The 15355-nt window shown below is 40.7% G+C and overlaps 1 protein-coding gene across 1 annotated transcript in view; it reads left to right on the top strand.

The window, feature by feature from the left end:
• The window catches only part of RSBN1L (round spermatid basic protein 1 like), a 51935-nt gene extending 40608 nt beyond the window's left edge, over positions 1-11327 (top strand). The window contains exons 6-8 of the mRNA XM_032190990.1: positions 410-577; positions 6778-6886; positions 6970-11327. Coding sequence (XP_032046881.1) covers positions 410-577; positions 6778-6886; positions 6970-7626 — 934 coding nt within the window. The 3' untranslated portion in view covers positions 7627-11327. The remainder of the gene's footprint in view (positions 1-409; positions 578-6777; positions 6887-6969) is intronic.
• The last annotated feature ends 4028 nt before the right edge of the window (positions 11328-15355 follow it).

Raw genomic sequence — 15355 nt, 5'->3', positions numbered from 1 at the left:
CATGAAACTAAAAACACATGCACGTTTTCCAGCTGTTTGGTGAAAACTGAACAATCAAACTACTTGAGGGACAGCTGAGGTGTCTATCACTGTTACTTGTATTGTCAGCTGAGCTGGAACCAGAGCGCTTACAGCATGGCTCAGGCAATGAAGCTCCAGGACCCTTTGTTAGGGCATGTAACTGAGAGAGACAGTCATTAGGGTCTTTCAGTGCACTTAGAGCTTGACTATTTTTTTAATATTGCATCAGCATTCAGATTTTTTTTTTTTGCTTAGCTTATTGCATATTTTATTTGTCTTAAGCGTTGCTGTCTCATTTGACTGTATGTTCCCGCAGCCTTGGGTAGAAATGAAGTAATTAAGGGAAACTTCCATGTCACTAGTATTGTTTTTTTTTTTTCTTATACAGAACTACCAATGAAATAAAAAACTTGCAGTACCTACCTCGAACCAGTGAACCCCGTGAAATGCTATTTGAAGACCGGACGCGCGCCCATGCAGATCACATAGGACAAGGTTTTGAACGCCAGACCACCGCTGCTGTGGGAGTGTTGAAGGCTGTGCACTGTGGAGAGTGGTACGTGGTGTTTGACTTCCTCAGCTAGGCCTCTGAGACACATTTACCTGAATTTCTCTTTATTATCAGTAGTCAAAGCACTGAATAAGCTGACCTAGTGTTACAGATACTTAAATAAGACTTAGATAAGACTTAGTAGGTACTGGACTTTTTTTCCCCTTTATCTGTGTGTGCTAGGTGTGCTTGTCTGCCCTCTGCCAGATGGGCTACAGCTTTGCTGTGTGGTTGAAGCTAGAAAGGTGCCTTGCAATGACAGCGTAATAGCTATAACTGAGTTGCTGTAACTAAATTGCCACTGGATGTAAAAACATTTTGCACTCTGTATTGCTGTAAACAGCACATGTAGATGGACTGGGATTGCTGCATTGGAGGTGCAGACAAACCTTTTGGCAATTTTTTGGGTTGTCTGTTGTGAATCTTTATGCTTCTGCTTCAAGGTTGTGGCTGCTACAGCCCTGATTTATGTATGGTAGGTCACATAAGAAGGATCCTTCTGGAGGCTGTGTGATATTCCTTGGTGTCTCTCTGAAATTCCCGTATGTGACTCAGGAAATGAATCTATCTTGTTAGAAGTTGTTTACATTGTGGTCAAAAAAAAAAACAACAACCCCCAAACCCTAGTCATGTGGCTTCCCTGGCTCAGAACGGAGTCGTTTTTCAGGAACTTCTGACCTTTTTTTTTTTTTTTTTTAGGAGAATAACCTTTAGTTTTGGAGGTTACTTTTACATATGTAAAACACAAAGAACATCTTTTGCTCTTCTTACCTTCCTGTCTAGAATTTAAAGGACTTGAATTCCCTCTGGATGAGATGATGCAAATTTGTGTTACAGTGATTGGATTCATTGCAATAGAAAATACAATAATTGCCATCGGGGAAGAACTGGATTGCTCTGAAGACTGTGGTTTTATTTTGGGCTCTGAGATCTTTCTGTTCACTTCCTCATCAGGCTGATGATAGCTGGAGCCTTAAACTTCCTGCTTGCTCTGATTGTGAGAAGCTGGAGTGAATTAAGACTGAGGAGTGGTAGAACTATAGTTGGGATACTGTGTAAATCGGATGGGGGGAAGAGAAGGAGATGCTCGAAGCTTTATCAAGAAAAAATTTAACTTGAGTGCCCATGGAAATTAGTAAGAATTCAACAGTAAATAAATGTCTGCGGGATCTTCCCATCCTCACCCTATCTCTCCATAACAAGATTCTCCTCCCCTCAAAATCATTACATAATTACATGTTCATTTACGTTCTAAAAATGTTTCCCTGCCTTTTATGCTTCTCAGATTTAAAGCCATCTTCTCTCATAGGTTGGAACTTGTGGAAAAGAGAATCTATCCAACCTACACTTAAACCGGAAAAATTACTGGAATTAGAAGAAAAAATCACTATAGATAAGTGATCTGAAGATAGTTAAAACAAGGCAAAATTATCCAACAAACTTGAAAGTACTTCAGTTTGGGGAGGGGAAGTAGCAATCAGCGTTTCCCTTCAGTATAAGGACTGAAAAGGCATTTTTTAATGCAGGAAAAATGTGGAACTGACATATGTATGGGAGGAAAATGCTGAATGCAGCATAAAATGAAAATATTTCAATCTTGATTTGACCTCCGTGGTAACTTCTTCCCCTGTCCCGCTATTTGTATGGTTTTGAAAAGGCACTTCCTTGTACTTAAAGGGAACTAAGCAAGGCTTAGGATAATGTAACACCATTACTTAATATCTGAAATTATTTTCAGGTGTTCTATCATCTTTACCATAATTCTTAAGCTGTGAGATATGTACTAAAGGAAGCAACATGCATGGAAATCTTAAACTGATCTTAAGGACAATTTTTAATCCATTTGAATAGTTCAACAGATTTAAACTTTTGTTGAATGTATTCTAGGGGTGATTAGGAAAAGGAAAGGAAAAACACCTGTTTTAATGATGAGATGCCATATATAAAAATCATATTTTCTATGAGGAGAAAACAAAGCTCATTGAACTGTGTGATCAGTTTGTATTTAGTTAGTGTAAGAGTGAATTGAGCTCGAGGGGAAAAAAAATAGCTTTGTGGTGCTTATAAGGGAATATACGTGTAGAAAAGTACTTGGAGGTCAGGGAATTGCTTCCCACAGCTGCTGAATCCTTTGAGAAGTGCTGGCCGTGTTCGCGATGTGAATCGTTCTCATAGTTTACTTTTGTAAATGAGTTTACTCTGGGGGTTTTGTGGTCAGAGGAAACTGAAGAAGAGGAAATATGCCTTGCTTTATGAGCTGGGCGCAGAGTGCTATTAAGGGTAATACATATCCATAATTTGGGTAGACTACTTGGGCAGAAAGCCTCCATGATAGTGTTTAAGGGACGCTTCTGCAGCTGCCTGGAATGCTTATGTGGACAGTTTATCTTGAGGAATTGTATTTGCCTTTGTCAGTTTGTTTGATCTGTTTCATCAAGGAAAAACCCCGTAATATATCTCTGTCAGCTTTATGAAAAGATAGTGCTGTGTTGTGAGATAGTTGGTGGACCACAGGGGAAGATGTCGATTTTCAGAAAACAAACTTCATTGGGATCGTGGAACTATGAGTACTGCTCATGGAGTAAGAGAACGGTGAGGCAATTAAATCTCTGGCCCATGTGAGGTTTTTAAAGGACCAAAGTAGAAAGTTAAAGGACTGAAGTAGAAAGCTGTGCTATTCCTTGTGTAACTGTGGAAGGAGTAGCACGGTTGCTCTTTGAGGACCGGGTAATTCAGGTGTTCAACACCAAATTTTTGGGTTAATGGAGTTGATCAGCATAAAGTGGTAAATGGTGCAATCCAGAAGCTGCTGATGACTGAAAGTGGGATTTATTTAGGTGTGAATATTAGGTAGAATGATGCGTCTTTTAGGGCACACAGGAACAGAATTGTCAAAGGAAAAGCTTTTGGGGATGGAGAACGTAACTGCAAACAGAAGTGTTAGTACTTGGAAGAACTAATTTTCTCTTTTCCCAAATATGACAAGCTCTTTACTTGAGAATTTCTAGAATTATTGGATTATGGCCTTGTTTAATTTACAAGATCATAAATTGTAGAAGAGCTGTGGCTCTTACTAGCAGACGTTTTAAGGACTCTACTCGTCCTTCAAGTCTGACAAATGCTGGTGTTGTCATTGTGCCGATTACTTAGCGGTGTTCTCATGTGTGACACCAGGCGTGCTTTAGAACTTAGCAAATGCCTGTCAGGTTTGCAGTTGTGGGAACTGAAAGTCTGAGTGATGAGTAGACAGAGCAGCTCTGAGGAGAAGGCCCTGGGGGTATTGGTGGATGAGAAGCTCAACATGAGCTGGCAACGTGTGCTTGCAGCTCAGAAAGCCAACCGTGTCCTGGGCTGCGTCAACAGCAGTGTGGCCAGCAGGGTGAGGGAGGTGATTGTGCCCCTCTGCTCTGTCCTCATGAGACCCCACCTGCAGCCTGTGTTCAGTTCTGGGGCCCCAGCATAAGACACGGACTTGTTAGAGATGGTCCAGAGGAGGGCTGTGAGGATGATGAAGGGGTTGGAGCACCTCTCCTATGAAGGCAGGCTGAGGGAGTTGGGGTTGATCAGCCTGGAGAAGGGCCTTCCACTCTTCCTTCCATAAAGGGGAGGCTACAGGAAAGTTGGGGAGGGACTCTTTGTCAGGGTGTAGGGATAGGACAAGGGGGAATGGCTTTAAACTAAAAAAGGGGGAGATTTAGATGAGATATAAAGAAGTTCTTCGCTGTGAGGGTGGTGAGGCACTGGGCCAGGCTGCCCAGAGAAGCTGTGGCTGCCCCATCCCTGGAGGTGTCCATGGCCAGGCTGGATGGGGCTTTGGGCAACCTGGGCTGGTGGGAGGTGTCCCTGCCCATAGCAGGGGGTTGGAACTGGGTGGGCTTCAGCAGGCAGCTTCTGAGTCTGTGTTCTAGACTAGGGAGCTGTTAGTGCTTCTGTCTAAGCTCATATGAACTTGTTTAATGTTGCCAGACCTTACCATGAATATTTCTGATGTAGCACTGGAGGTCAGTAATCTTGAATCTGTTTTGAAAAGTTAGAGCACAAAGTCTAGCAGTTTTGAAGAATGAGGTTAAAGAAAAAAGGTTCTTGCCATAAATAGTTCTGTCAGTGCTCTAGTAGGGAGTTAAATGGGTTTTTCCGAGGTCACTTTTTTCCTAGGTCACTTTATAGTTTGGATTAAATGTCTTTTTGGACATCTAAATGAATTATTTTGCTATGATTTCACTTGATTTAGATCGTACAAAATGCAATCTCCAAGTTGCTGTGCTAAATAACAAATCTCCAATTTTAGAATTAAAAATTTCCTGGCATCCCTTTTGTAAACAGAGGAAATTGCCATGTTTTGTGGCAGGATTTCAGTAATGCATTAAATTGCACGTGTATACAGAGACTGAGGAAAGTAGTGTTTAAACAAAAATCGTTGATTTTGCATTATAGAGGATACAGTGTAGAACATGGTGTAAATGAAGCAGTGAAAGCTTTGCTTTGGGTTGAAGTCTTTTAGCATGTGAATGCTCTTTGTACATACATCAGTGTTGGTTCTTCACCTCATTTTCAAGTGATGCTGACTCCAGACATAGGTACATATTCTTGCCTAACGTAAATCATCTTTTAAAAACATTTACTACGAAACATAACTGTATATAGCTGCATTGTAAAAAGGAGGTTAATGCAGCTAATATTTTGATGTCATTGATGAGAGATGGTTCTTTAAGGTTTTTGCCTTCAATACTTAAAACTTGCTCAGGAGTACTTAGAACCAAATGGAGAGAAACGCTTTCATCTTTGCAAAACTGAAAATAAAATACACAATTTGAAAGATATCCCTAGCATACTTCCAGGCTTTTTTTTTTCTCATGAAAATAGCCTCAAGCTAGCTATTTTTTGCTTTGAGGTCAAGGCCTAAATTAAACAAACATGTCTCCTCAGTTTAAAAAGCCCCATAAACCGTACATCAGTGCCTGCTTCCTAGGACATAAATAGTACCGTGTGTACAGAGTGTGGTGATCCTTGTGTGTTTTGAGAAGACTGCTCCAATATCCGTGAAATACTCTGACACGTACCAAAGGGTTTTGCTTTACTGGGTGAACCCACGCTTGGGGCTTGTCCTGGGTGCCCATGGGGAGGCAGGAGGGTGCCCAGCTCTCTGGGGATGTTGTCACTGGGGATGTTGGCACAGCCCCTGCGTGTCCCTGCGCAGCAGCCACACAGGTCCTGGTGTGCCTGTCCTCCCTGGGGAGGAGGAAGGGAGAAAGCTGTAACCCAGGCTCTTACTGGCTGCTAAGCCGTCCTTGCAGAAACACTTGGCTTTTCAGCATGCACCTATAAACTCCAACACGAGCTTTGTCCTGTGTAAATGGAGTCTTATCCGTGGATTTTTAAATGGAAACAAACCAACAAAATAACCCCCCCCCATCCCTCAAACACATGCAAAGCTTCATCTTCTGTGTGCCTGTGGAAGAACGGAGTATGGCATTTAGATCAGAAGGTGGTAGGGGTTTTGGCTACCTTTGCATTTTGTTAACTGACTGATTCAGGATAATTCCTCTAGAAACACTCTGATAAAAATGGTGAATATTTCAGGGGGATATTGTGGAACAACAAGTGAATTCCTATCTCAGTTTGAATACTGAGACAAACCATAGTTTAGGTTTTGTTCTTTTAAGCTCTCTGGTGAACACAAGTACTAGTGTTGTTTTTTAGGAGATATTGTGGCAGATGCCAGCCCAGCCTTTGCTGCTTATTAACATCATGGCAGATTAATGTAGAATCGGCTCTATTATGTCTGAGACTAAGATACTAAGCCATGTTAGCAGCACTCTGACAAGTATGATGGTGTCCTTGGAGGCAGCAGATGTGTATTCCCCATTGATGAGTGCTGATAGTAAGTCCAGCATCTGTCAGCAGCAAGGCAGGCTGAGGTCAGCTCAGAGTATTGAGCTCTGACTGTTCGTGGCTCCGTTTACTGCCACTTCTTTAAAAAATGAAATATAAACGTGAAATTGTTGTTAACTTATTTAATCAGTATAACAAGCTCGTGATTGAGAACTAGCTATTTTAGTCAGCCTTTCTTCTCCAAAGTATATGTTATGGTAGAATTGCTGAGTTTATTTTTAGTTCATTTGCTTTATCCCTGCTACAGGGAATAAAGAAAATCTGCAAGCATGTTAGTTTCAGCCTCTGACTGTGCAACTCTTACTTTTATGTAGGTCTGAGCAGCCTCGTATAACCAAAGATGTAATTTGTTTTCATGCTGAGGACTTCTTAGAGGTAGTTCAGCGAATGCAATTAGACTTGCATGAGCCTCCGCTCTCACAGGTAAGCATGCTGTGAACAGCTAAGTGGGTCTCCTTTGTAAGTTATAAAACAAAGTTTTCATCCTTTTTTCCTTTTTCCTCCAGTGTGTCCAGTGGGTTGATGACGCAAAACTTAATCAGCTGCGAAGGGAAGGCATTCGATATGCCAGAATTCAGTTATTTGACAATGACATTTATTTTATCCCAAGGAATGTTGTGCACCAGTTCAAAACAGTTTCGGCTGTGTGCAGTTTGGCTTGGCACATCCGGCTCAAGCTGTACCATTCGGAGGAAGAACTCTCTCAAAATTCAAGTACTCTTGAAGCAGGGACCTCTGCAGACCCCAAGTCTTCGGTTATCGGACTTCAGACTGACAGCAGAATTTGTATGATCAGCAAAAATACCTCCGAAGACACCAAACTCTCAGATGCTCTGCAGACCAAGTGTCTGCAGCAGGAATTTATGCCGATAAAACACGAACCTATTGCATCTCACCGAATAAAAGAAGAATCCATGAATGTCGATCTTGTTGAAAAGACGGTGGCACCTAATGACATCAGGGGCCAGGCTGTGCAGACTGGATTGGATCGGATTGAATTGGCGACGTTTAAGTTTGAAATGGATTCCAAATTTGAGCCTGCCAACAAGGACTTACAAGGCAAGTTATGCCCTGGAAGCCACATACACCCGGATGATACGAGACAGCATAGTTCATCATATCCAAAACTGCACGGACAAAGAGAAGATGATTTTTTGTGCTAAATTTGTATATATTGTTTTAAATTCCTTTTTAAACTTAATGATGTAATAATGTAAAGATTCATAAATTCTGTGGGGCAAGTTTGTGACTTGCCTTCGCATCTGTTACAGAAAATAGTTATGTAGCTTTGTAACATTCCTCAGTGCCTGTCCATAACTGTGAAGTATCAAAGCACTTAGGGCCAGATGCACTGTAAACACTGCAGGTTTAACATAAAGAAGTCTTTAAATAATTTTGAGTTGTAGGTTTTAGAGTAGAGCTGACATTTAACATATATATTTTTTGTAAGATGAGCCAGAGTTGTTTTTGACAATTCCAGGCTTTTCCATAGAGCTTATTTATACCAATTTTTTCATTTTAAATGTGTCAGCACTGTAGTGTAAATATCTTTTTTAAAGATCTTTTTAGTGTGATTTATACTGAAATGTGAGCCGCTTAATAAAGGTTCATAATAACAGATTGGTTTTATTTTTGGATCTGCAAAAAATAATTCAGTTAAACTGCCTCTCTAAATGGTTTTGCTTCTACCTGCACTGAAGCATAGGATGCCCTTACCCTGTTGTGGTGTGAGGAGCTGTAGCAGCCAGAGGTAGAGTTGAGGCATTCTTTGTAAACCAAGATTAGTCAGGATGCAGAATCAGTCCTCCCTTTACAGGGTTTCTTACAGCTGACCATTGAAGGCACTCCCCAGACTACTGTCACCAGATGCTAATGTGGAACAGAGGCAAGTGCTACCTGCAGCCTTCCCACATGTTGGGGAGTACGGTTGGGTACCGGGGGTTCCAGGAGTGCTGCCTGCAACTGCTGGCATCTCTCTGAGCTGGGGTGAGGTGGCAAACTCCTTTTCATGCTTACCTCCTCCCCCTGCACAAGCCATGATTAAGGAAGTTCCATTTCACATTTTTAAAAAAACAAGTCTAGCAGTTTCTACCTGCTGGTGAGTTACCTGACTAAATTAGGTCAAAGAATGTTTTTAGATGGTTACAACAGCCTCAACTCGAGCAGTGACCTGAAATTCACGGAGGCAAATTTGGATTCAAACTGCTCCGTGTGCTGATAGTGCAAGGCAGTGGTCTGGTAGGAAGATCCCTTGTGAGTCCCAGTTAGGAAGAGTTGTTTCATCAAGGGAATGATAGTGGTGATGGAGTTAAGTGTTCACCTCTCTCTGTTCCTGTGGACCTCCACAGTTCTCCTAGGCCGTATTCTGAGGGAAGAGGATTTCAAGGCTAGCTAGCATCTGATGTGGTAATGGCAAACACTCTGTAATTTAACTTATTTAATTGTGTGTAACATATTACTGTATAGTTCAAAGACATCTGAACGATATTTCTTTTTCAGGTAGCTACAAACAGCAGCAAACTGCCCTGCAGCCTGTCCTTCAACATAGTATTTAAACTTAAAAGCATAAGCCTGGTGTTTCTAAAGCCCTCTGTCTCCATTTTGGGGGGGATTTTTTCCCTACACCTTTCTCAAAGTTGTACATCCTTACATCCTAATTGTCAATATTTGATACACTTGGTGATCACTCTGGCTTCCATTGTAGCAATAGAACAATGTGATTTTTTTCCCCAGGTGATGTCTAGTTCAACTTCGAGGCCCTTTTTGTTGCAAATGTTTCTTGTTCCTAGGTTGTTAAAAATTCAGATTGTTACTTTGTACTTCTGCCTAAAATCAGCCATTGAACTGATGTGTGCCCTGTTGTGTTTAAATGGAAGATAGGTCTGTTGAGGAATTATTAATTAAATCAACTTTTGAATTGCTAAACATGACTCCTACATAGCCATAATTATGTATTAGAGAAGCAATAGAAACAAATCTCTTGAATGTGGCTAAATCCTACTGCTATTGTCAGTAATGCTGGTGAAGAGGTTACTGCCAGTTCTGCAGCCTCAGGGATCTTGCTTTCCCCTCGCTCCATGAGCAAGCAAAATGGTTCATGTGTGACATGGTAAGTTCCTGCTCCAACCTGTGCAGATGTGAAAAACTAATTGGTTCACGGAAGGGTTTGAGCCTTCCTGATAGAAACCTTCCTGATAGAAACATGGTCTCAGCTCCCACCGTGTTCCCTGGACTATCAGGGAATTGCCACCACAATCCCCTTGGCTTTGTGAGCACACGTACGGTTACGTAGCCTTCTGTTCCCTTTTGTTGTGCCTGCTGGTGAGAGCAGGGAAGAGCTGCAGGCTGCCGTTCTCAGCAAGCATGCAGCTTTTTCAGTCTGTTAGTAGGAAGCTGCAGCTTTTTGAAAACCAGCCTTCATAGATCCTGATTTTTTTTTTCGTTTAAACTTTTACACACAAATGGACTTAAAGGGGGAAAAAAAGTATGCTGGTGATCCATCTGTTCATTATTCATTCTGGTCCAAGTATTTTTTGTCAGGTTTTAGTAAAATGTGTACATCCCACTCGATGGCAGACCATTTTCTGTATCATAGGTGCTGTCTAGACTGAAGAAATGCCTTTGAAAATGGCTTAGCAAATACGACTTTTCACATAAAATTTAATTTCCATTTGACAACCTGCTCAGTGGTCTTGGCTGATACGGCCTTGAACTTCTGCCCAGGTATGTCTTGGTTCTGAAAACTTGCTTCAGCTGCCTGCGTTGCATCTTCAACCCTTTTTTTCTTTTTTTTTGCATCACTTTCAGAATTTTAAGAGAGACAAGGGGCAGCTCTTACAATTTTTATGCTTTATTTTTGAGACAAACTAGATTCTGATTTCTAGACACAATTCCTTGTAGGCATGATATGAATAATTCCAACATCACCAATGGCTGTCAAAACTCCCTTTGTATTCCAGGCTGCAGATAGTCTGGGCTGACTGGCAATATGAGCATGTGCTTCTTGGTTTGCTTTAAAAAACAACACAATTTTTGTCCTCTACCCATGGTGTATTCATTTTGACGCGGTCCCTCTTTAGGAGGGAGCACCTCTTCAGAGATGTTCAGCTCCCAAGTTGTTCATTAGTCTGCCAAAAGTCTTTGCTCTCAAGTGCTCCCGTGCGATAACCTCCCTCCCTGCTGCACACAGCTTTATATTCAGACTTGGGCTTCAGCAATAAATCTTTCATGCCTTCTGATGTACTGAAACTAGTCTTTGCTTGTTGCTTTTTTCCCCCTCCTGGATTTCAGCTGTGTATAAATCTTCCCGTTAGCTGGTACTTCGGCTGAAATCTCCAGTGGTTCACTTACCTCTTTCGGCCCTTGTTCTTCTGCAGATTGGAGAAATCTGCTGAAAGCTTATTGCCTGTGCTGCAGTGGTGTTCCAGCTCATGACACGATGTGCACAACTCCAGAAATGCTTTCCTAGATGCTGGTACCATACCTGTGGGCAGCAAAGAACTGCATTGTTACTACCAATAGCTTTCAAGGTGGTAGCTACTTTATTTTCCTCTTTTAATTACTGGAGCTTTTGCATTTCTCTGGCAACTGACTTCATGTGTTACATACAAGTGTTACTTGGTGTTGTCATCCTCCAGCCCTCCAAATGCCTGCAAATTGACTCTGAAACAGCATTTTCATTACAGGTACTGCTGGCATGCAGATTTTGCCCTTCCTTGTTACTATAGTGAATATTTCAATACATCTTTAATGGAAATATTAATTCTATCTAGTATTAGAAATAAAGTATTATTTCCGAGGGTGATTTAAGTATTCATCTGTGAAAGAATTTCTTGGTGATAAATAAAATTGATTTTTAAGCAAATACATGTGCACAGTAAATAAGTTGGTGTTGCAAATAATGTAGGAAATGGGGAAAAAAAAGAATGCTGTGAAACGGATCAGCAGAACAGTACAAACTTGGAAAACTGAATGGGTCTTCCAAGAAATACAGGAAAAACATTCTTTGTTGAAAAGTGACTATTTTCTAATATCTGCATGTGAATAAGGGTGCTGAATTGACTGAAAGATCCATGTTTTCTTTATGCTCATTGGCAAAATAAACTGTTGTGGGGTAGATTACCATCTGACCCTAGCAGGATGAAAGCTGTATTCATTGTGACCAAATGATACAAGCAGGCTCTCCAGTGTAATTTCATTCATTCTCTTGTGCTCACATCCTTAGAGAACCTTGTCTTTAGGCAAACCAGCGCCTTTTTGCTAACTGTGAATGTGTCCAAGCTGGAAATGGGAAGGACAAATTTTCATTTATTTGTAGTTTGCTGTGAATGGCACTGTTGAAGTCGATTGTGAGTCCCTGTTACTACTTGTTTGTTAAACTAATGCTAATTTAGGTGGACAAAAAGCACTTTAAAAGCTCTGTAATAGGTGATACTGATATTTTGTGCAGATCCCACTGATTTTGCAGCGTATGTGAGAAAATCTGGGCAACTTTGACTCACTAATTTCATTTTCCTTAGAAATACAAACAGCTCTGTGTTGTGTGTGCAGCTTCTCACCCAGAAGCCGTGATTGACTTCACAGTATCTAGGTTGCTGTTCCTATTAGAATCATCAGGGATATGGACTCTGCAAACCTCGTGTATTAGTTTCTGGCCACTGTTTTTGCTCTGTAATATGATGCTAATATTTCTCCTGCTTTAGCGCTGTGCTGTATTGAAGTGCCAGGTAAACACTGGTTGTCTTGTGTTCTGGTCATGCTGATAGATTAGCCTGCCGCTGAGGTTGTTAGTCCTAAGTAGTCCTTTAATATTTGGTGTACAGTTATGATATCCTGATACAAACATCGATTAAAACAGCAGATAAAACTTCTATTTTTATCAAGTTTTATTTTTCAGTAGCTATTTTGATATGTTTACTTTTACCAATTAACTTCCAGTCCACCTGAATGAAAACGTGACGTTTCGTAGAGTTTAGACTGGCGTTATAAAGACTGCTTTTTGTGGCAGTTTGTTTGAATCTGGTTGCGTTTGGACAAAATGGGGCAGTTAGCTGAGAAAGGTATCCCAGAGTGAGCATCTCAAGAAGAAGAAAACCTTGCAAATTAGACAGGTGTGGAAAATTAATGCCACATGAAGCAGCATTGCTAAAGCTATAGCCTATTTTGACATAGTCACCTTCAGTCAGCCATCAGAAGTTTCCATGTACCAAAGGACTAGAACATCTCATTTATGATTGTCTCTGGCTCTTACGCTGTCATTCCACTCTAAAGGAAAAGGGTTTTCTTACATTTGCCATTCGGTTGTGATGTTGGTTTGTTGGGAAAGGCAGGCTGAAGGAAACAGCATTGCTGTGTTCTGTTTTTGTCTGCTCTTTATCCAACTTCAGTACAAGGATAATATATTAATATTGAATAATATTGCAGTGTCCAATTGCAGTGGTTCCTTAAGTTGCCTTAATCCACCAAGATTGATGCTTTTCATCACTGGGTGATAGCCTGGCCCCTTCTAGGTGTACAGGGCTCCTGTGTGAGACTAACTCCATCCAAAACTTCAGATGATACAGGTACAATAAATGGTACAAACTTGTTTTTTTCTAACTCAGTGCAGAAATTGTGTGGTTATTTTGATCTCTACCTTAGTTTAAAACAAAATAAAGTGTCTCAGCTTTCCATGCCAATAAATATAAAGGATATAGTTCTGGAGATGAAGTTATTTGGGAGCTTTACTACTGAAAAGCAATGTTACTTGTTCTCAAACTGTAGTGGTGTTAAAATAGATACTACCTAACGTTGTTAGAATTCTAAGTTGGTGGGAGTATTAAAATCTCATGTTGATAAATCCATTTGTACCCCCAGTTTTTAACAGAAATCTTTACCCCAACTTTTATATCGGGCAAATGTGAAAATTTCCATGAAGTTACTCTTAAGTTCTGCTTCTGTATTACTCTGCATATTTGTCAGCAATAGTACTGTTTTCATCTCTTGAGTGATTCTGTAACAGTCCTGTGCTATCTTATTTCTGAATATTGTTGTCCATGCCTACCAGCACACTAAATGCATGTATGCAGATTCTTAAGGCATTTTTAGTTAGTTTGGGGTGTATGTCACACAGCTGTATCTTTCAAGTACAAGAACAGAAGACTTCATACTCCTGAGATGGTGACGAGTCAAGAAAAGCAATATAAATAATTGAAAAACTTAGTTTCATGACCTCTTACCCATGTGCATTGAGTATTTATTTTCCTGGATCAGACAAAAGTAGATGCTCATCTACAGTGCATGCCAAAGTGTTCAAGCTTGTATGAATGATTTGAACAGAAATAAATGATGTAGAATGTGTATCACCATATATATGCCATCAATATATATATTATACAGATAATATATATTTATCATCAGCATACGATAAATACTTTGTTTCATTTTGTAAGAACAAGCTTTTCACTTGTCTTAAAACAAATTGGTAGATGGCAAAGCTCTCTCCTCCACCCCCCATGTCAAGTGTGACGTGGATAACTGAGAAAAAAGGTGTTCTCACGTGCACAAGGTCAGTGGGTAGTGACTTCCTCCTGGAGACTGCTTCTGGCAAATCGGTGCGAGCCATCTCAGCATCAGCTTTCCCTTTTCCTGACACTATCAAACCTTTTTTTTTTTTTTTTTTTTGTTTCGTTTAATGATGGGTAGGTGAGTCTGTAAATTTAAGAAAAAGCATGAGAAGTACTCATTCTGCTTCACAGCTGTGAACAGTGCCTTGGAGAATGTGGTAATTGTGAGTAGCTGCAACTTCTGCAACAGTTTCTGAAAAGATCACAGTGGACTACAGCAAAGTCTGTCAAATCTTTCTGAATGGGGTTCTGATATCACAAAAAAGCACAAGTGATTGTAACAAGGTGTCACAGCAGCAGTTTTAAGTCAAGGTTAAAACTGATGGTACACACCAAATCAAAAGGGATATTCCTCTTACCGAAGTATCTCTGTAGGAACTGGGCAAGTTCAGTGCTTCCAAGTGGCTGCATCTTAAGAACAGCTTCTGATAAGTGACATTATTTTGTGTAGGACACCGGAAAGAAACCGCTGCTTCAGCTTTCAGAATCACAGTAGTTTATTTCAAGGTCTTTAAGTAAAACTTTTTTTTTCCAAAAAAAACCCAAACCCTAAAGCCACCTCCCCACCAAAAACAAAACCATCATACAAAACCAACACTGGAATTGTTAATCCTTTTCTGTTGAATGAGAGGCAGCAATGATAAGGAACAACTAACTACTTAAATTAGAACAACCATGTTCAGTTCTAGTGAACTGGAGCTGCTAAACTTCCAGATAAGAGTTGCATCTGTGAAATAGGCGATCTATTAAAAGGGGCACAGTTGCTATTTGCTGCTCACCTTGCTAATATGCAGTGAAGTCCTAAAGAGGCTAGTTCTTACTCTCCTATCAGCAAAGTTACCACAATTTGTTAATTCCTTCCTCGCTTTGTGGAATTCCTCGCTTTGTGGAATTCCTTCCTCGCCAGACCCAGTACAGCTTTGAGTGAGGAAGGCTGCCCTACTCTTCTGAGCAGCATGGTTTTTTTTGGCATCATGTCAACAAGGCTTTTTTTTTTTTTTTTTTTTTTTTTTTTTTTTTTTGCGTATTCTGTGATATTCCTCAGTTGTGGAAAGACTTTGGGTGCTGTTTCATGCTTGGTGCTGTGCCATGACGAATCACCATAAGTGGGCCCTTGTCATTCTATCCCCTTCTCCGATGAAGCCTTACTCAGGCCTGAGCCCACCTCACATTAGCCAAGATGCTTGTTTCGTGTTTGCAGCAGCGTTTGGGAAGTGGTAGAGAGGAGTTAGTCTTGAGCAGAGGGGGTCTTCACACCCCTTTCACTTCTCCATCATCTGTTCAGGCA

The sequence above is a fragment of the Aythya fuligula genome, chromosome 1 (assembly GCF_009819795.1).
Source record: "Aythya fuligula isolate bAytFul2 chromosome 1, bAytFul2.pri, whole genome shotgun sequence".
In the NCBI taxonomy this organism is placed as follows: Eukaryota; Metazoa; Chordata; class Aves; order Anseriformes; family Anatidae; genus Aythya; species Aythya fuligula.
The sequence above is the reverse complement of the archived record's forward strand: the minus strand, read 5'-3'. Positions and strand labels throughout refer to the sequence as shown.